This window comes from Macrotis lagotis, chromosome 1, assembly GCF_037893015.1.
Source record: "Macrotis lagotis isolate mMagLag1 chromosome 1, bilby.v1.9.chrom.fasta, whole genome shotgun sequence".
NCBI classification, from domain to species: domain Eukaryota; kingdom Metazoa; phylum Chordata; class Mammalia; order Peramelemorphia; family Peramelidae; genus Macrotis; species Macrotis lagotis.
This window is the reverse complement of record NC_133658.1, coordinates 173,612,796-173,635,395: the sequence shown is the minus strand read 5'-3', so window position 1 is coordinate 173,635,395 and position 22,600 is coordinate 173,612,796. Positions and strand designations below refer to the sequence as shown.

The following is a 22,600-nucleotide window of genomic DNA, read 5'->3' as shown; positions in this document are numbered from 1 at the left end:
ACTTTGACAGTTCTCTAAATCATGATCCCTTGATGGAATTTGCCTGGGTTTGGATCTGATGGCCCAGAGTTTGAGAAGCCAGGGTCACTTCCACACCAATTGACTAGAACCTCACCTTTTGTGCAAGGGTAGATATTTCAAAGAGGATTAGGATTTCAGGGGCTGGCAAACAGATATAATTAAAGGTAAGAATTAAGATATAAAGGAGCTGGTATCTCACTTAGCTTTTGTTCTTATGCTAACCTCTTTTCCAGCTCAATAAAAGAAAATGCTAGAGTTTCATCTCTTCACTCCAGTAGCTATAAAACTCATATGGAATATTTCGTAAAGAGTTCCTGGAAAACATTTGGGGACGCAGATTCACATTTAGGGAGGCACTGAGGGTCACAAGCAAATTCCCAACACTAAAGTAGTTGTCTGAAATCATGGACTTCAAATCAGCATCACACATTGGTAATTGAAAGAACAGATTTAATCCTAGCCTAGGGAATTTTATCTGGCTAAAAGTCTCTCCCCAAAGAGGAAGAAATAGAATTCTTTTAAAGCAAAGATTATGTTTGAGCTACAGCAGAAGACAGAAGGACAGAAGTTAGCAGAGGAAGGCCCCTGGCTAGAATTGTTTATTTTTAAGTGCCTAAAGGTCTCTTAATTGCCAAATTTAAAGGGACCTTTGTTCAGTTCTCAATCTTCTTGATCTCTAAGAAGTCTTTGACACACCTTCTCCTTGATTCTCTCTTCTCTCTAGATTTTCCAAATCCCAGACTCACTAAATTATTCTCCTTCCTATGTCTGCTACTTCTCAGTCTCTATTTCTGTATCCTCATCCATGTCATGCCTAACATGGATGCCCCACAGGGTTTCAGCCTTAATCCTCTCCTCTGCTCCCTCTATACTAAATATCATCAGTTCCCCATTATTATGAAGGCTACCACTGAGAGTCATCATAATCATATCTACCATCTACATAGCTTCTACTATGTGCCAGGCACTATTCTAAGCTCTTTACAGTTATCTCACCTGATCCTCAGTCACCCAAGAGATGACCCTCACTTTAAGGAGGAAGAAACGGAGTCAGTCAAAATTTAAGTGACATGCCCAGAGTCACACAGCTAGTAACTGTCTGAAACTGGATTTGAATTCAGTTCTTCCTGAATCCAGACCCAGTGCTCCAAGTCCTGAACCACCTAGTTGCTCCAGCATCCTCGTGTACTGCCTCCAGTGAGGTGTAAATCCTCATCATGTCTCAACTAGTTAAATGTCCTGCTGGCTGTTCTGCTCACCAGAAGTCTCTCAAGTCCATTCTCTAGTCTACCCTCTCCATTCAACTGTCAAAGTTATTTTCCTAAAGTTTATGACAAGGGCCATTTGGATATTTTATATCATCATTCATCTGCTATATCTGGTCAAACATTTAATTAATTCACTCCTAAAGAGTTCTTAGATTTGTTTAAAGTGGCAGCACCAGACCAAATTGCCCATAGATCAAATATTCCCAGCTCTGCTCTAGTGGCTCCCTATTAACTCCAGGATCAAATATAAAACATTATAGTGTTCAAAGTCTTTATAACCTATGGTCCCACTCCCCTCCATTCTAGTCTTCTTATACATCCCTATCCCTCTTACTCAATGTGTTCTTAAATTCAGTTATATTGTTCCTTTTTACTGTTGATGGAACAAAATCCATCAACTCTGCTTCTCTCTACTCCAGGTGTTTTTATTGGTTGTCCCCATATCTGGAATTCTTTCCTTCCTCATCTGTGTGTCTCTAAGCTTCCCTTTCTTCTAATCCTAGCTAAAATTTACCTTCAAGACATAGAGCATGAGTGTCCTACCCTTCAATAGCTCTTTTGGGTCACATTGCCCACCTTGCCAAGGACCACATACAGAATGTTGTATTTATTATGACTACAATATAACCCATATTGTCAATGAGTAGTATAATAAAATGTAATAATGTAATAAAGTATAATATAATAATGTGTAATAAAATAGTGAGTATAATTATAAAACATTTAGTTTTTAAATAAAACATAAGAACATGCCATTTTAATGTGAACACTGAGCTTGCTTTTTTGATACCCCAACATCTATATCAGGTTTGATAGAAGTAGTGATGCAAAGAATATTTTCAAAATGCTTATCTGAAATTTTTCTTTTATTTTTACTTTTTTGTATTTTATATGGGAAAAAAGTTGCTCACAAATACATATATTTCCCAAAAAGGATGTCATAAACAGGGATATTTGTGAAATGAAGAATATATTTCTTTAGGCAGGTATGACATATAAAAATCATATAAAAATTTTATAATAAAGAATCTTAAATAAATTTTTTCTTTAAGTTGTATATCTTTTTGGGGGGGGGGCAGGTAGGGCAATGGGGTTGGAGTGACTTGCCCAAGGTTACACAGCTAGGCAATTATTAAGTGTCTGAGGCAGAATTTGAACTCAGGTCCTCCTGACTCCAAGGCCAGTGCTTTATCCACTGTGCCACCTAGCTGCCCCAACCTGCATATCTTAATGCAACTTTATACATTTTATTTGCAAGTTTATAGGCAACATGTGGGTGTCAACTGAGAATGCAGTAGTAAATATACTGAGATGCAGTTGGTGTTTTCTAAATCTTGAAATCTATTCTGAAAGTCCTGTGACAAAATAGCAATTAATGCTGCATATAATAAAAAAGTTGTCTACTGCAATTATGAGTCATATAGCATTTAAAAATTAAGATCCCAATTCCTATACGAATATCTTTTGTTAAAAAAAAATCCTTATATGAAAAAGTCAAACCGTATGAGGGATTGCAGTGTTGGTACAAACCCTTTCATTCATTTTCTGGTTATGCAATGTGGGCTTTAGGGCCCCAGTTGCACAGTCCTGTCTAGAGAAAGGTGCCTTTCCCAATCCCTCTTAATTCCAGTGCCTGTCCTCTGCTAATTATTTCCTACTTATCCTGTATCTAACTTGTTTGTACATAGTTATTTGCATGTTGTCTCACCCATTAGATTTTGAGCTCCCTGAGGGTAAGGACTTTCTTTGTCCTTTCTTTGTGTTCTAAGGTTTAGTTCAGAGATTTCAAGGATTTCAAATTATAATGGAAATGAAATTAAGGCAAGAATAAAAGCTTGTGAGTATAAGCCAATGCTTTTCCCTCTGGAGGTTCACATTCCATCTTTCTCATGTACATCTAACATCAATAAAGATAACCAATTTTCTAGGTGTAGAGAGGCCAGCATCAAATTTTCCTGTCCCCCCACTTCAACAAAAACATTTAAGAAACATTTATTAATTCCCTATTATTATGAGAAAGTTAAATCTGACTCAAATCAGATTTAAATCAAACTTAAAATTTTAATTTCTTAATAATGTTGCATTAGAATTTTAATTTTTCTCAAAATTGTTATTTTGTTTTAATACTCTATTAAATATTCTATTATTACATATTCTATTCTATTATCTTGGAGACAAACAGCATAGATACTAGCTTCAATGTTTACTCTATCATTCAGTTCATCAAATTGTCATTAAAAGGACAAATTCTATGTGATAGAAGTTTGTACTCATTAGAAGCATTTCCCTTTTACTTCAAGCCACTTTTAGAGACCAGGGAGATATTGCAGTTAAGTACAGGTGGTGTCAGAAGAGACAGATAACAAAATATTTGATAAATGGCATCATTATTTCTTCAGATATAAATAATGGCAGCACTGAAATGCAGAAAAGAAATTAAAATGAGTAATAAAAATTCATGCCTATCTTTTATGATTCCATAAAAATTAAACAGTTTAAACTAGATTTTAAATCACTTAAAGAAAACTAAGGACAAGTAATAAAATCACGGAATCTTTACAACTTAAGACAAACATTTGGCTGATTTTGTGATATCTAATAAAAGGTAAGTTTATCATTCCTCATGCAAGTTGAATATCCTTTACTTTTATACCTCAGGGTTATTTGACTACCATTAGTTTTAACAAGGGGGGGGGGTGAATGAAACACTTTTTGCAATGCAGTCAGTCAAGCCAGATATTACTTGTCTTCTCCACATAAGCTCACCTAAATGACATCTGGCAGTTTATGAAACATCCTTGCCTTATGAGTTTGTCCAATGCTGTAAATTTCAACCACTCCAGCTTTTGAGAAATGCTAATAATGAAAACTCATCAAAGAACTGCCATAATTCTTATGGTTGACTAGATGGATGCATTTCTGGCTCCTCAAAATTAATGGCAGATCCTAGGGCCTTATAAGAACAGCTGTCACTGAGAAATATATTTGTGAACAAATAAGCAATGCTCCTCTAAGTTTGATTTGTTAGGAACATAAAACAACAACTCTTCAGAACAAACTAGACTGATTATTAATGGGAGAATGGATGAGCTTTCTGCATTTGATAAGGTAATTTGAGGTCTGATTTCATCTAGAAAGGCTGAAGGTTAGTAATGCTGGGTGATCAAGCTTCTAGAGCTAACAAACCCATCCCACAGAGGGCAAGTACTTTCCTCTTTTCTATTTATGATCTTGAGAGTGAGATTTTCCTAAATCCATAACTCTAATTGAAGCTTCATTTGTTCGGAATAACATATAGTAGGGATGAAAATTAAAACCTCTTTTCCCTAATGAAATCCTATCTTTGAGTCATCTTCAATCTGGCCAGTGCAGTACAAATATGCTTGAGGATCAATCACACATATTGCACAACTTTTCTTAAAAAGAAAAGTTGGGAAATTTGTGAATTCTATACAGTAGTATTGGCACTAATGGGTAGATGACAATTTAAGAATATATGTGATTTCTCTCAGTCTCTCTCTCATTCCTTACTTTTATTAGGATGACTTCTAAAAAATTTCTTACCTAGAGCAATCAGGAAAACTGAGTGTTCTGGAGGTTATAGTTAATTCATCTAAAAGGAGTATAGTTGATATTGGGGAGGGGATCAAATGTTAGGGAAACAGGAAACCTGAGTTTGAGTTTAGGCTGTGCCACTTTACTAGATGAATAATTCTGGGCAATTCATTTAGTCTCATGTGACCTATAAATCAATGGAGATGGACAAGAGCAGGAATTCTTAACTTGAAGTTCATGACATTAAAACAAATTTTTATAACTGTATTCCATGAAAATTATTTCACTGACAAAACTCTGGATTATGATAAAGGGCCCATTCATAGGCTTCACAAGATTACCAAAGGGATCCAGGTCCAAAAACAGTAGAAAAAAACCCCCCTCATATTAGATGGCAGAATTTTGAATAGCCATATATCAAATTACCTACAATGTATAAGAATACTGTCATAAGAGCAAAGAAATAATAATTCACTATGTATTTATCACAAACCTATTATGTGCCAGGGACTCTGCTAGAAGATAAGGATATAAATACAAGGAAGGAAACAAATCTTATTGGAAACTTTCTCTCCAGCATTAAAATTACATTAATTTACAAATGGTTAAAAAATTCTACTAGTTGAAGAAAACTTGAAGAGTGGTAAAATTCCATCAATTTAAGGTAATTTTACACCCCATCTTTTGATTTTTTTTATTATTTATCCATTCTGGGACAGAATACTCTCAATTTTTGTAAGAACAGAAATTAATAAACTTTTGGAAATTGATTTATTACTATTCTAAGCTATTTGGCTTTAAAAATGAATTCTGACGCAGTTTTGAAAACTAACTGATGTTGAGAAGAGGAATATGGCAGGTAGGTTGGCATCCTCTATCTGAAAAGGTTTCTCTATCTTGGCAGATGCTAGAGTGGGTGGTATGTACTAGCTAAAGAAAGGTTCCTTGAATTATTATTATTGTTATTATTATTAATATGATCAATTAGCATAAATAAGAGTGATAGCATATTCTTGGTTCATTAAAATTCATAATATTCCAATACCCCATTAGGTCACTGATGTGACTACTCCCTCTATTGATAGGGAAATACCGTTTTAAAACTAAACTGTTCATCATACTATAACTTTAAAACTTAAATGTGGTTACTAATTAATATTCACAAGTCAAAGAATAGATAATGAAAAAGCAATATTACTTTAATAATATAATGTTGCAAAATTGACATGATTTATCCCAAGAAGGATTTATACAAATATATGGATCATATTGTCTTACTAGAAAAATAACAAGGATATTATCCTCAATTTTTTGAGGTTCTTTTCATAGAGGGGTAACTATGATACCTCACAAAACTCCCCTTTGACATTAGAGGCAGAGAGAGAGATGAATGCTTTACTACTCAGTAGAATTTTTCTATCAATGAATATAATAAACTTTTTCAATGGAATATAAATAGACCCTAAATGAATTTCTCCCTGTGAAAATGAAAATCAGCACTGTTTCATTTCATGGTTAAAGAAATAGAATTTGGACAAGAGAGGAGCATCTCTTAGTTGTTCCGGAGCAAAACTTATAAGCTAAGGATTCTAACTACATTTTTGAGAGACAGAACCCACAGAGGGATCCAGTGAGGCAATTCTCCAACCCAAGGTAACCTGAAAAAGAGCGGAAAGGCTCAGCTCTATGGGGTTGGAGGGGCGGCCTGCCAGAGGGGTGGCCCGCCAGAGTGAAGGAACTTCAGCCTCCAGGAGGCAGCCCCAGGGTGCTGGGACCCGTGGCTCACAGCAGCGAGGGAAGTTTCCTAACCAACACCCCGAGGAGCACCAGGCACAACTTGGGGGAACAGCGGAGGTCCTCTGCCACAGCAAGCACGTGGAGCCCAGCCCTCGGGGCACACAGGGAGCAGCCCAGGGGCAGCCCAGATCCAGGAATCAGAAGCAGGTGGAGCCGGTAAGCAGGAGCCCCCAGGGCATGAGCCCATTGAGCTGAGGGAGGGGAGTGAAGAGAGAGACTGCCCAGCTCTGTCCTCTGCCCCTGGAACAGGACTCTGGGGCTCTGACCACATTCAGATCCTGATCCCAGTCTAGGTCCCCCCACCTCGGCCCGTGGCAGAGGGAGGTGCTTATGGTCATTCACAGACCAGAAGGGAGGACAGAGTCTCACAAACAGAGATGCTTGTGGGGGTGCCCCAATAATACTCAGAAGCTCAGGAAGCACCCCAAAACCAGGAACAGGCTAGGGAAATGAGTAAGCAGAGAAAAGAGAAGAACATCATTGTGAAATACTTTGCCTGTGATCCCAAAAAGGATCAAAATAATCAATCTGAAGATGAGGAAGTACAAGCTCCTGCATCTAAAATCTCCAAGAAAAACAGAAATTGGGCTCAGGCTGTGACAGAGCTCAAAAAAGACTTTGAAAAACAAGTGAGGGAGACAGAGAAAAAATTGGGAAAAGAAGTGATAGAGATGCAGGAAAAACATGAACATGAAGTCAGCAGCTTAGTCAAGGAGATCCAAAAAAATGCTGAAGAAAATAGCATGCTAAAAAACAGCTTAGGTCAAATGGATAAAACAGTTCAAAAAGTTATTGAGGAGAAAAATGCTTTAAAAAAGCAGAATTTGCCAGATGGAAAAGGAGATAAGAAAGCTCTCTGAGGAAAACAAATCCTTCAGACAATGAATAAAACTCTGGGAGATTGCTGATTTTATGAGAAATCAGGGCTCAATACTTCAAAACCAAAAGAATGAAAAATTAGAAGAAAATGTGAAACATCTCATTGAAAAAAACAGATATGGAAAACAGATTTAGAAAAGATAATTTAAAAATTATTGGAATACCTAAAAGTCATGACCAGGAAAAGAACCTTGACATCATTTTCAAAGAATTATTACAGGAAAATTGTCCTGATATCCTAGAAGCAGAGGGTAAAATAGAAATGGAGAGAATCCACTGATCTCCCTGAGAAAGAGATAAAAAAAAAAAACAACCCCCAGGAATATTATAGCCAAGTTCCAGAACTTCCAAGTCAAAGAGAAAATATTACAACCAGCCAGAAGGACATAATTCAAATATCATGGAGCTGCAGACAGGATTACACAGGACTTAGAAGCAACTACATTAAAAGCTCATAGGGCTTGGAATATAATATTCTGGAAGGCAAGAGACTGGAATGCAATTGAGAATCAACTACCCAGCAAAACTGAACGTCCTCTTCCAGGGAAAAAAGATAGACTTTCAATGAACCAGGGGAATTTCAAATGTTCCTGTTGGAATGGCCAGAGCTGAACAGAAGGTCTGATCTTCAAATACAGGACTCAGGTGAAGCATAGAGAGTGGAGGAGAAGAGGAAAATATGAGGGACTTAATGATGATAAACTACATGTATTTCTGTATAGAAAAAATGATACTGATAATACTCATATGAACCTTCTCATTTAATAGAGTAGGTAGAAAGAGCTTTTATAGATGAAGCACAGGAGAAAACTGAATTTGAAGATATGTTGTGGTGTAAAAATGGAGTCAATAGATAAAAGGGAAATAAAATGGGAGAAAAAGGAGAGGAAGAATAGGTTAAGATATTTCATATAATAAGATTTTTCTTTATTACAGTTAGCTATTGCAATGATATGGAAGGGGGAAGGCAAGGGGGAATGAGGGAATCTTTGCTCTCATCAGAGATGGCTAGGAGAGGAAACAACATATATACTCAATGGGGTATAGGCATCTGGAGTAAGAAGGAGAGAAGGGAGATAGGGGAAGGGTGGGGATGTGAGTGATGGAGGAGAGGATGGACCATAGGGGGGAGAGTGGTCAGATATAACACATTTTCTTTTTTTACTTCTTGCAAGGGGCTGGGATTGGAAGGTCTACCCAGGACCATAGGGCCAGGTGGATTCTGGGTAAGGGGTGGTATGTGGACTTGGGGCTTCTTGTCCCCAGGACCAGGGATCTGTCTGCTGCACCACTTAATTACCCTACAGAAGAGACAGAGTGAAAGGAGAGAGAAAATATAGTTCATAGCAGTACACAATTATGAATGGAGGGAGTTGCGATCAGCAATGGCAACGGTAGAAAAATATGGAAGTAATTTTGTGATGGACTTATCCTAAAGAATGTGATTCACCTGCGAAAGAGCTGGTGGTGTTGGAACACAGACTGAAGCACATTTTATTATTATTGTTATTATTACTTTCTGGGGGGGGGGGTATTGCAGGGCAAATGGGACTGGGTGGCCTGCCTAGGGCCACACAGCTGGGTGACTGTTAGGTGTCTGAGGCCGGATTTGGACCTGGGTGCTCCTGGCTCAAGGGCCAGTGATCTGTCTGCCACCCAGCCACCCCTACTATTATTATTACTATTTTATTTTATTTTGGGTTTTTTTTGGTTTTTGTAGGGCAATGGGGTTGGGGTGGCTTGCATGGGGTCACACAGCTGAGTGACTGTTGGGTGTCTGGGGCCAGATTTGGGCTCGGGTTCTCCTGGCTCCAGGGCCGGTGGTCCGTCCACTAAACCACCTGACCATACCTACAATTGTTAATATTATTATTTTTTTAAATTTTAATTTCTTCTCTCCCCTTTATTGCTTATGCAGGTCTATATTTCTTGGGGGGAGGGGTATTACGTTTACTCTTAAACAAGAATATTTTAGTAATATATAAAAAAAATTATTTGTACAAAATAAGAATAAATAAATTTTAAAAAAGGAATGTAAAAAAAAAGAAATAGAATTTAAGGATACTTGATGTCCAAGATAAAAAAAGGTTATCCCATGGAGGGAACAGAGCCCAAGTTTTTATTCTAACTTGAAGCAGATATCCAGTCAATAAAACAATATTGCTCAAGGAAACATGTTCATTCCTAAGTATCCTGACAACACTTTAAGTTTGATCACATGGCTATTTAAAAACAAAATAAAACTATATAAATCAAGTTGAGAATCAGCACATAGCTTATTCATTGAATGTTCTTAGTAGTCATGGTTGTTAGATTTATGTTGTATACTTGGGTAGATTTGTACTTTTTATATTAAAATTAGAATGTTATTTGTAAAACTATTTAGAATGTATTTAAAAGACAGATGGTGAATTTTTATTTACAGCTATTGCAAGGGTGATAACCATTTATTTTGTACTGCTTTGGGAGAAACTATGTGACAAATGCAAAAAAGTGAGAAATGACTATATCTATATAAATGAAATAGAAACTGAAAGTCTTTAAATAAATTATATAACCTCTTGTTTGACTCTCACTCCTGTTAATAGTATTAAATGCATTAACATGTACTTAATGGTTTATAAAACATGGAGCTTTACTTCAACTTTTAATTTCTATCAAGAAAAAAAGTTTTTTAATTCTATTACTTTGTGACCCTATTATCCCACCTAAAGGTCACCCCCATCTTTTGACATTTAGAAACTTCATTGACTTGATCTATTTTCTATGATCTTGATAGCTTAGCTGACTATTCCAACGAGGTGAACATGGCCCAGTGCCCCTAATGACAATGCACTGTTAGGATCCACGCAGCACTTAGAGCTAGAGAATTCTCTTTTATTGAAGAGGTTAATTTTCATTGTCCTACTGTGAGGTTTTAAGAACCCCAGGTCCTGTCAGAGAAGATCCTAGCCTTCAAGAAATAAGAAGGAAAAGGGGGGGAGGGGAGAAAATTCACACTTTACAATTATTCAATTCAAATTTTAACACTATTAAATTCAAATAATAACTCCTAGAGTTAGCAATTTTTTTTTACTGGAAGCTGATGTTGTCTGCCCACTTCCTAGCACTGGACTTAATGGGAAACTGATAAATGCCTCTTATTAGAAGTAGGCTGACTGTAAACTACACTGAAGAAAGTATTCTTGCCTTACTATAAATGCAGAAGAATAAAAAAGCTTTTAAAAAAATAGAGAATCAACACTTCTGAACCCCCTAAAGCTGTCAGTCATCATGGTGACCTACTTATACCTCAGCCTGCTGAAATGCTGTATTATATTGAAACATTAAATTATTTAAAACAAAAACAAGCATCTAGCAAAATTTTAAAAAGACAGGGGATACCAAATTTATAATTTATGATGATAAAAGTGATTTTTAAAAGGTTTTTTTAAGGTTTATAAACTTTAAGATTGTAACACATTCACAAAAGGCAGATTTTTAATATATAAACTATAATTGCAAGTTCCATTTAATAAAAAGAGATTAGGGGAATTGGCTCTTTCTTTTAACACATAACTTAAGTAATATTGATTAAAATTAAAAGGTATTAGGATGCCTCTGATGTTCTCAAGAGAATCACAGACATAAAAGTTTTCATACAGATAAAGACCACTGGGAAAATTACTTGAATGATAAATTCTCAAAGGATATGATATTTAGCAGATGCTAAGTAATACTCAGCACATTTCATCTGGAGTTCTCACACCTTTTTTTTTGGTAAACAAGTAGTGGAATTAACATTTTTCAGGGTGAAAACTGTGAAAGCTGGGCCTTAACTTTGCACAATAGGAGGTTAATAGTGACAATGTGAATGGAAGATAGGAGGTATTATTTTATATGATATATAAAATATATAACAAAGGCAAAACAGATCAAAATAAAAGGTACTAAAGTACTAGATTACATAGTGAACTCTCAATCAGAATCTAATGACAAGTAGTACCCTTGTACTTGTACCCTTAGTACTCTTAGAAATAATCCATCCTTAGTCCATTCTTTGCCCTTAAAATTACAGAGTAGGGTAATGGGATCCTTTTTTTAGGAACTTTTCCATGGGAATTAAACTACTGAACTACTTAAGAAAGAGAAACAGAGGCTCAGTAGAAATAAGTATAGTACATATAGTCTTACTATATATCTATATCTATATCTATATCTATATATATTATATGAATGTATATAGGTATCATTAAATATATCTACAAATATTTATATATGTGTGTGTACATGTAGAAATATAAATATATTTACATATACATACATATGTATGTATATCTATCTATCTGTTGGTGTTTAATTGCAGACTTCTTGGGAGGTAGAGAGGATGGGGGGGGGGGGGTGATAAAGTAAAAAGTATACATCAGAGAAATAATCCCTCCTTACTCCACATGAAAGAAAAGAAACTCCCACTACTATTCTCTTCCCTATTAAAAAAAAAATCTACATCCCCTCTGGATTTTATCCTCTTCTCCAGAAAGATGTTTTTCCAGATTTTATTTAAAAGCACATCTAAAAAAAAATAACTACTTTAGAACAGAAAGTCCATTTGGATTTGCTATACTGGGTCCACGACTGGGCTATTTTCTGAAGAAATTCTCAGAGATCAATTTCTTTGGTACAATCTATATGACATACTGATTATTTCACTATTTCATGTCAATTGGCACCATGGTAAATAACTTTCTCTTAGTGTAGTGATGTCAAACTTAATTAGAACAGTACAGAGATATTCCTGAGGATTGCATATTGACTTAGAAAACCACACACAATAACATTAACTATGTTCTATTATATTTTCATTTATTTTATTAAATAATATCTAATTATATTTTAATCTGGCCATCATTGGGCTAGCTGATACAGAAATTTGTAGAATCAATTGTTTAATTTCTTAGGAATCTTTTGGTCCTAGGACTTGTGTTTTATGGACTTGATGATATTAAATTTCTCTACTGACAAAATCGACATATAATTAAACTTTAATAAATGAAATCTCTTTGAAATCTCTTTAGTGTAGTCCGTGAAGGTTTTACATAAGGTACATGAATTTGTTTTTTAAAAAATGCTTTGATAATTTGTAGTTCAGTATAATTGATTTCCTTTTTTAATCTTTGGTATTTTATTTTATGTATTTGAAAATATTCTCAAAAGGTCTCCATAGACTTCAACACACTGACAGGGTTCCTTAACATGAACTTCTAAACCAGTTTAGCATGCTATAGTGTCCATAAAAGTGGCTTATAATCATAAAAGAATACTGTAATTTCTATAATGGTCTAGCATTTTCTTGCAATTGCTCTGTAAGTATTTTACACCAATTTTTCAGATGAGGAAACTGAGACTCTAACAACTAGTTAAGTGCTAGAAATGCAGCTTTTCTAAATTAAATCAAATCAGTAATTTCTCACTGTTTGTGCCATGTCCACCAGCCTCTGTCACAGAAGGGAAGGCAGCATACGGAGCAGGAGGGGCAGGCAGTACAAAGGCAGGGAAACAAGGAAATAGAGAGTACAGCTGAAGAACAGTCAATAGGCCATACCATATTTCCCCAGGTAAAAGATGCACCCTTTTTTGAAAAATTTGGGGTCTAAAAACTGGGAGCGTCTTATACAGTGGTTGTAGATTTTTTTACTTGCATTTCCTGTTTTTTTCACATTTGTTGTCTTTTCACTCAGTGTTTCACATTTGTTACCAGCATATTAGGTTATGTTTTGCCACAATCTACTAAGAAATGGGTCAGAAAAGATTTTCATCCAGTGCTGAGTTCAAGTTCAAAGTGATCCAGTTTGCAAATACACCAGTTTGGTCCTCCTTTGACTGGGAAAACAATTCAAGACTGGCTATGGGTAGAAGAAACCCTCCTGAAAACTCCCTGGTAGAAGAAGGCCATGAGAGGCAAGTCAGAAAATAGTCTGATGTACAGAGGGGATGGAAGAGATGGATTGAAGAGCAAAGGGCCAGTGGAATTACTGTGTCCACAAAGATGGTTCAGAAGGAGGCAAGAAGAATTGCTGATGAAAAAGAAGTGGCTGATTTCAAAGGAGGACACGACTGATGCTTCAGATTCATGAAACAGAATGGACTAAGCATGCGCCCATGCACCAGACTCGTTCAGGGAGAGCTTGTGGTCAACTACAGACCACAGTACAGGCAGGAGAGTAGGCAGAGCCTCTCCTAAGACAGTGAGCAATCGTCAACTGCAGGTGAGGCCAAGCTAATGGATGGGAGTTTTGATGGTGATGAGGAGTTGTAGAAATTTTTTGATGAATCAAAACTTTATAGAATACATTTTTTCCCCAAATTTCAGGCCCCAAAATTAAGGTGCATCTCAAACATAGGGAAATATGGTAGATGCTGGATCACAAAGTTCATGGAGAGGAAAAAGTATAAGATGATCAGCAAGATGGAGAAGAACAGAGAGAAATGTTAGTGTCAAACTGAGGAGCTGATCTGTGATTACAAGGGAGTGTGTGGAACTTAACTGAGTGATGATAGGATCAGACCTAGACTTTTGAAAAGTCACCCAATAGATAAAAGATAAGACTGAACAGTTTTCAAAGAAAGAAAATAATATGAAAAAAATGCCCCATATCACCAATGGAGAAATCAAAATAAAGCAACTTTGAGGTTCAACCTCATAGTCATCAATCAGCATGAAACTGGTTATTGAGTCTACTACAGATCTGTTATAAAGGCAAGTTGATTTATTTCTCCCTTCTAATAATAGATATTCCAGCCCTTTCCTTCCCTCCTCAAGCCTTTATGGGCATCATCTTCTCTACCTGCTCAGCTGAGGATCTCAGATTTACACTGCAATGAAAAACTGAAGCCATTATACAAGAGTTCTCTCTTCTTCCTCCTTCATCTCACATCACTTGGACATCTCTGTACATACAATTTTTTCCTTCACCTCAGTCTTTTATGAAGAGTCATTTCTCCCTGCCAAAGCAAAATATTCTGTTGTTCATTCTTGATCTGAACTCAATTTCTCTTCTCCAAAAGATTGCCCTCTTTTAGTTTCCCCATTCTCTCTAATCTTACCTAGCTCCTTTCCTGATACCTACAAAACTACTATATCTCTGTAGCCTTAAAAACAAAGTAAAAAACCTTTCATTTGCTCCCACTGTCTCTGAAAATTAGTCCTATAGTTATCTAATTGTGGTCCACACTCCTTATAAAAGCTGTCTTCAATTGATTACATCCACTCTTCTTTTTCATTTACTTCTAAACCCTCTGCAATCGGCAAGTTGATTTAATTTAGAAAAACTGCATTTCTAAGGCTGCTGATGGCATCATTAACTGAAATTGTTCTCTCAATAGTCATCAATGATCTCTTAATTGCCAAATTTAAAGGTACCTTCTCAATGATTATACTTGTTTGATTCTCTGCAGCCTTTGACAATGTGGATCACCCAATTTTCCTGGATAATCTCTAGGTTTTTGAGATATGGCACTCATGATTCTCTTCCTCCTTATTTGATCACTCCTTTATGGTCTCCTTTGCTGGTTCTTTATCGAGGACACTGTTATATATCATCAAGGTCATCCAAGTTTCTTTCTTCAATACCTTTATTTTATCAGTTTCCTATTACCTCTATACAAAAGATTTCCAGATCTACACACACACACACGTACATACACACGTATAAAATTCTAACTTTTCTTCTGTTTTCCAGTCTCAAATTGTCAAATATCTAAAAACAGTTCTGACTAGCTTTTCCCCAAAACTGTCCCAATTATTGCCAACTTCGCTATTATTACAGAGAGCACCATGATTCTTCCAGTCATGGAGGATCTCATTTTCATTCCTTCCTCCTCTCTCACATTGACCCCACATTTCCAATCTGTTCTCAAACCTTGTTATTTCTACCTTCATAAAATCTCTATACAATTTCTTGTCTCCTCTAACACAATTGCTATTCTGGTATATCATCTTACATAGAGACTATTGCAATAGCCTCCTTGCTTCAAGTCTCTTCTATTTTCTGTCCATTTTTAATGTGATCTGAACATGCATGCCTGACCATGCCACCCTCTGACCTCTTGGTAGATTCTAGTAGTTCCCAAAGGTCACCAGGATTAAATATAAATTCTTTGTTTCATTTTTAAAGCCCTTTATAACTGGATCATTCCTCACTTTGCAGTTTTCTGCTACCTTGCTCAACCTCAGTGATCCAGTAACACTATCCTCCTCACTTTTGCTCTCACATGGCCCTTCAACCCCTGTCTGCTTGCCTTTTTCCATGGGCATCTTCCTTGTCTAGAACATTCTCCCTTTTCAACTATGTCACACTTTCCAATACTGCCTTCAAGTTTTAGACAGACAGAAAGATATATATATATATAGATAGATAGATAGATAGATAGATAGATAGATATAGATATGTAGAAGAAAGATAGACAGACACAGATAGATTGATATGCTGTCATCTAGAGAGCTCTTCTTAGATACAGAGAGATATATCTCTGGAGTCTATATATCATTTTACAGAAAGGCAAAACACAGTCCAAACCCTTAAGGACCTCATATTTTAATGGCACAAATAACATGTAAACAACTACAAAGAAAAGCCAGTGATATATATACTAATATATATATATATATATATATATAAGTATATATAAGTATATATATATATACATGTGTATATATATATATATATGTCTATTTATATAGATGGATATCTATTAGAAAATCTACATCCATACATGGCTATTTAGAATTATCTATCTAGTCCTCAAGAGCAGGGGTTGTGTTTTGCTTTTCTTTGTAACCCTAGTACTCAGCACATTTCCTGATAATATGTTGTTGAATGACTGAACAAATAAACAAAAGAAGAAAATGATACATTTTGAATAGGTTGTGGAAAAACAGAAAAATTAATATACTGATAGTGGAACTGTGAATGGGTAGAGAACCATTCCTAAAAGCAATTTGAAACTTTGCCTCAATACTCATTAATCCATGTATACACTTTGATTTATCAATACTTCTAATATGTCCATATCTTAAAGGAGATCAAAGAAAGAGAAAAAAAGATCCATTTAAACAAAAATATTTATAACATTTTTGTAGTAGAAAAAAGATACTAAGTACTCATATATTAGAAAATTGCTAAACAAATTATTATATGTGAATGAATATTATTATATGACAAAATGACAAAATTGACAATTTCAGAGGAAGGCAGAAAGACCTGTATGAGCTGATGCTTGTTTAAACAACATATACAAAACCAACAACGTTATAAAGAAAGCCAATTTGATCAATACAACAAACTAGAATCTAGAACACCTCCCAAGAGGGGGCTGAAGGACTCAATGTAAAATGAGATGTACAATTTTGGACACAGCTAATAATAAATTTGCTTCCCATGACTACGGGAATGTACATATTTGTTACAGAGCTTTTTCTGATATTAAAGTAAGGGATGTAAGAAACTAGGAGGAAGGAAAAATTAAAGTTTGTTAAAAAAATTAGAAGAAAGTCACATGCCTTTTTAGAGGCATTATAAGGCAGATGAAAGAATTCTGGCTATTAGCAAATGTGAACCTAATTATTGTCACCCAGCTTACTTGCTTTTAAGGTTCCCTAAATACATTTTATGTGCCTAGTCCTGAATCAATCTGCTGGCTGTCACATAATATTTTTTCAAGACAATAAACATAACTTTAAAAATAATAATGTAAGCTTTGAAAGAGTAGGACCATTTTTCCATTTCTTTTGTATCCCAAATGCTCACTGGAACAAAGTAATCATTTAATAACATCCTTGCTGACTAACTGACTGCTACCACCTTAGTACAGACTTTTATAATGCCCTAGTGGCCTACTGCGTCCTAATCTGTTTTACTACTTACTCTACTCCATAACATTTTTCAAATCCTTGTCATAGACTCAATGATTTTCTAAAAGGGCTTAGTCTCATGTCATTTTGCTAAAAAATTGTCACTGGCTTCCTAATGACTACTAAATAAAGTTCAATCTCTTGTTTTGGGGTCCTTTGTTCCATAGTAGAAGTATTTTACTTAAACAAATTTCTTTCAAAACATATCTCTGCATATGTATGAATGCACACATACATACATACATACACATACACAAAAAACATTAAATTGAAAGATATTCATCTTAGTATCACATTTTGAGCTATCAGAAATAGTTTATTTGGCTTTTTAAAAAATCCTTTTAACAGAATTCTGTTAGTAACAGATTAATCAAAGAGATAAGAATGCGCCCCTATTTCTGGGAAAATAATGATACCAATTTTACAGTGGAATATTGTATATACTCATTCCTTCTTAGATAGAAAATAGTTATCAATTTGAATAAAGTATAGGTCCCTTCCTGATGAAAAGTTCATTGGCAAAGATCAGTTACCTGAAATGTGTGAGTGCTGTACTATAACAGTGTCAACTACTCCAAATGAACTACCTGAGAAAGGTAATAATCTGCTTTACGAATGTGAAGTTATAGTTTAGTGTGAGTTGAGAATTAAATAGATCAACCTGCTCATCAGGAGCATCCTGCCTTCAAGGACGCTGGCAATCATGGCTTAATCAGTTTACTTTATCAAACAAAACAATTACACTCAGTAAATTACAACAGCACAGCTAAATATGCAAGAGTGACTCAGATAATGTCTCAGAAAAGAACACAATAAATTTTAAGGATAATGCTGGACTGAAAAAAATAAATCCTGGGGGAAAATATAGCTAAGCACTAAAGTGAAAGCTTGATTCTGAAATGCTGGGGAAACAATGCTACTTTGTGATATATTCCCAAATGAGTACCTGTATGTACATAGGGTTTTTATTTTATTGTATTGATTTCTAATTGTCCTAATTTTATTTAATGTACCTTGAGAGGACTATTCAAAAGTGATGCCAAATCTAATAACTCTAGTCAACTCTGTGCCACAATTTCTCTAATCTACAAGTCTAGACCATAGTTGTGTAGATATTCCAAAATGCTTCTGGGATACTAGAAGGATTTAGAGAACATCTAAGGATATACAGGACTTGCTATATGTCTTTAAATCACCATTTTCATCAGGACTTCATCTTTAAAACTGCATTTGCATTTATACCCATGCTTAATTTTATAAGTAATGATATTTATAAGAAATTTGAAGTCACAAAGCTGGAAAAACATGGAACCTGCAAGGTTCATTCTTATTATCAATTCAGTAATCAATATTGACTTTCTCTAAGAAGGCCCTTCAGAAAAGACAAGAAAATTAGCTTTAGAATCTCAGCTTTAGAATCTCATCACTGCAATTTCATACACAACAGCTTTTTTGATTTATACTTTATAAATTTCTATTTGTTTTTTATTTTTATTTTTAAGGAAAGTTTTTTAGTTGAATGTGATAGTGCCCATAGATGTGATGGGAATCATTTTTGGAAATACAAGATTTTGCTTGTCTATTCAAAGCAAAATTTCCTTGCATTGGATATCAAAATAATATTTATCAAATAAGCCAGTTGGAGATTAACTTAGAAAGTAGTGTGAGATATAATTAGAAAGTTAGGGTGATATCACTGAGAGTCTTCAAGGACGGAAAAAAGGAATTTGGATTTTATTCCCTAGACAATGGGAAACTGAAGGTTTATGGAAGGAGTACCTCAATTAAGAAGTTATCAATGAGGGGCAGCTAGGTGGTGAAGTGGATAGAGCACTGGCCCTGCAGTCAGGAGTAGCTGAGTTCAAATCCAGCCTCAGACACTTAATAATTCACTAGTTTTGTGGCCTTGGGCAAGCCACTTAACCCCATTGCCTTGCAAAAAAAAAAAAAAAAGAAGTTATCAGTGGAATGATCACCCCATGATAAACTGAATAGCAAAAATTGAGAAAGGAAAACAATAAAAAATTTCAAGAGAACAAAATCAAGTATCTTTCATAAGGTATATGATTGTAATTTCATTATGTAATAAGAAATGAAAAATATGAGGAATTTAGAGAAATATGGGAAGATTTAAATGAAATGATGCTTAATTTTATATATTGAACCTAATGATACAGACTCAGGCCTTTACTTAAGATGTCTTCCAATTTTCAATTTCTATGATTCTAAGTAGGCTTACATTTATCACATCTTATAATAGACTAGTATTAGAATGTGAAGCCTGGATAATATTTAAACCTTTCTCTTTCTTTTCTAAGAAAAGTTTCTTAATGGATTGGGAAGTATAAAATGCAATCTTTTTTTCCCCCCAAAAGCATAGGGTTTTCAACCAATTACCTTATTTATATCTAATATGATAAGCAGATAGGTAGAAAAAAGGATCAAACTGAAAACAGGAGATGGAGATATGTTTTTGTCAGTTACTTAGAGAACAACAGTTTTTGGAGCCCTGGACTGGTGAATGGCCACTGGAAGGTCCTGCAGATTTTCACGAGGGAAGGTAATAACAATTTAGATAAGGACTACTGTGAAATGCTTATTTGGGGGGTGTGCCAGACTGAGAAGGCATCTTCCTCATTCTTAAATATTCCCTTCATTTCAGCTGTGTGACCACGGACAAGTCACTTAACTTTTTGATCTGTATTCTCGGATGTCAAATGAAAACAGTGAGGGACAAGACTTCAATAATTATTTCTGGCTCTAAAACTGTTTTTCCTCTGATTCTCTCCTACCTCCAAACCTGGAAAGGTAAATCTTAGTTTAAGAGACATTAATCACAATTCTTAATTAGTAATTAGCTTGATCTGCCTTTTTCAAAGAAGACCACATCAGGGAGATGATGCCATTGACAAGTAAGTGAATTGGATTTGACTGAGGGGGTACTATGTGAAGTCACCAGCTTCATTTTTTCCTCCAGAAGTATCTGGGTTCATTGGTCAGATGTGAATCAGGATGATTGCAGATGGCCCTGGATGCCAGGCAATCCAGGTTAAGTGACTTGCCCAAGATTACAAACTGCTAAGAGGTCAATTTGAACTCAGGTCCTCCTGACTCCAAGGCCAGTACCCTATCCATTGCACCACCTAGCTGCCCTTCTTAATTTGTAAAATTTAAATAAACAAAAAGACAGTATATTATAAAGCAAGAATACTGGATTTAGCATCAGAGGGCTGGTTCAAATCTGTGTTCTCCTACATATTATCTAGTTGTGTCTCTGAATCTAAATTTCCTATTGTAAAATGATGATTTTTGGAATAGATGATCTCTAACTTCTCTTCTACTTTTAAAATCTATGGTCAATGAGGTTTTATCATATTATACATTCTCTATTTTGTTCAAATTAGATTTAATAAACTACTATTATTTCATTTATAAGCATCACCACTCAAGATTCATTAAATTATGTATCTAATATTACACATACATAAAAGAAAGCATTCTTATTTATTTTCTCTTGGAACTGGCATACCTGAATTTTCAGTAGGTCACCTTTTTAGTATATTTCTTTTGAAAGTAGATGTCTAAATTATTGAAATACCAGTATAGCAGCTTGCAAAGAATAAATTAATGAGTTTCGAAGTTTAGTTCTAAAAATAAAGCTCTATATACCTTCAACATGTATACAATATTTCTATATTTTATTGTCAATACTAATTTGCCATTGGAAGGGCGAACTATATAAAATAACTCAATTTAACAGCCTGACTTTGATAGTTATATTTAGAGTCACAGTCTCTTAAAAATATAACACTATAACTCACAAATGTAATTTTTTCAATTCCCCTAAAGTCCTACCAGAATCCCTCATTCCACTATAGAGGTGACCCTTTATTTGCAAAGGCTTTGACAGTGTAGTGTCAGCACTGGTTCTATCAAGTTGAAAAGGCTCTGAATACAGGTCAAGGGATGAGCTTGTTGGCCTACTAAGAACTAAATAAGTTCTGAAATAGTTAATTATCAGAAAGCTGGTGACCTCATGATTAAGTTTTTTCAGGCAAAATAATTTATGAAGGCCTTGGTAGGAGGAGAACTCACACCAACAAAAGCTCAGATCTCCTGAGGTATAATTTAGATTTCATGTAAAGGATGGCACAGTCAAGTCTCAAGGAGATCAAGGTAAGAAGGGAGGATATTTCATACCCAGGGAATATTGGGACAAAGACCCTGAGTGGAAGGTGCAAAGAGGCAAACTGAGGTCAGGAAAAAACTCCTAACAATTAGAATGACCCAAAATTGGGGTGGTCTTTCCTTGGGAAGGAGCAGTCTTTCACTGGGTCTTCATGTAAAGGGTAGATGATCACTTCTCTAATGTAATCTAAGGGAAATTTTGATACCAAAAATGTAGGTAAAGTATTTTCTTTAGTATAAACCATACTATTTGTTAGGGAGAGCAAAAGAAAGAAATTGTTCTCAAGTCTGAATTCTACTAAGGTGGGGGGGGGGGGTCCCTGGAGAAAAGCCAGTGAAGATCCATAGTCCAGAACATGTGAAAAATTAGAGAAATCACATAAAGGATACTCTAAACTTATTAAATACCAGAATAACCTCTCACTTTTCACTTTTGAAGATTTTACAATTGAATATATTAGAAATAGACCAAAAGGAGGGAAAAAAGGACAAAAAATGTGTTTGCAGAATGAAAAACAAATATCATCCACAAACTGATCTTTAAGAAAGAAACAGGATTGACATGTATTAAGAATACATGATTTTTAAGAAGAAGGTTCTCAGGAGGAAGTATTACTTTATCACTCACCTCTGGATACTTTAACTTCAGTGTTTTATGCATTTCTCGAAAACGACTATAACGCCTGAACACGGTCCATGTCTCATCTAGGACAGTAATCTATTAGTGAAGAAAATTGGTTTGGATTTAGTATCATTCAGCAGGAAAATGAATATCACAAATGTACCCCGGTTGCATGGTACACTTGGTTAATTGAATTTTTTTAAGCTTTGGATTGGAAACAAACTTGTTCAAATATAATCTCATCTAGCTATATAGTTAAGATGATTAAAACTAAGATGAGCATTCCATTTTAAGCACACACATTTTCTTCAAATAATAGTTATTTCATGACTACTCCCTATGTAGGATAGCACACTTTATTTTAAAAGAAGGAAAAATTAA

General features: G+C 35.2%; 1 protein-coding gene across 7 annotated transcripts in view; it reads right to left on the bottom strand.

Moving 5' to 3' along the window:
* Nucleotides 1-22,600, bottom strand: part of KIF16B (kinesin family member 16B) — a 563,734-nt gene that overhangs the window by 262,992 nt on the left and 278,142 nt on the right. For all 7 annotated transcript variants that reach the window (XM_074209402.1, XM_074209403.1, XM_074209400.1 and 4 more), the window contains one exon: nt 22,226-22,315. In XM_074209402.1, coding sequence (XP_074065503.1) covers nt 22,226-22,315 — 90 coding nt within the window. The remainder of the gene's footprint in view (nt 1-22,225; nt 22,316-22,600) is intronic.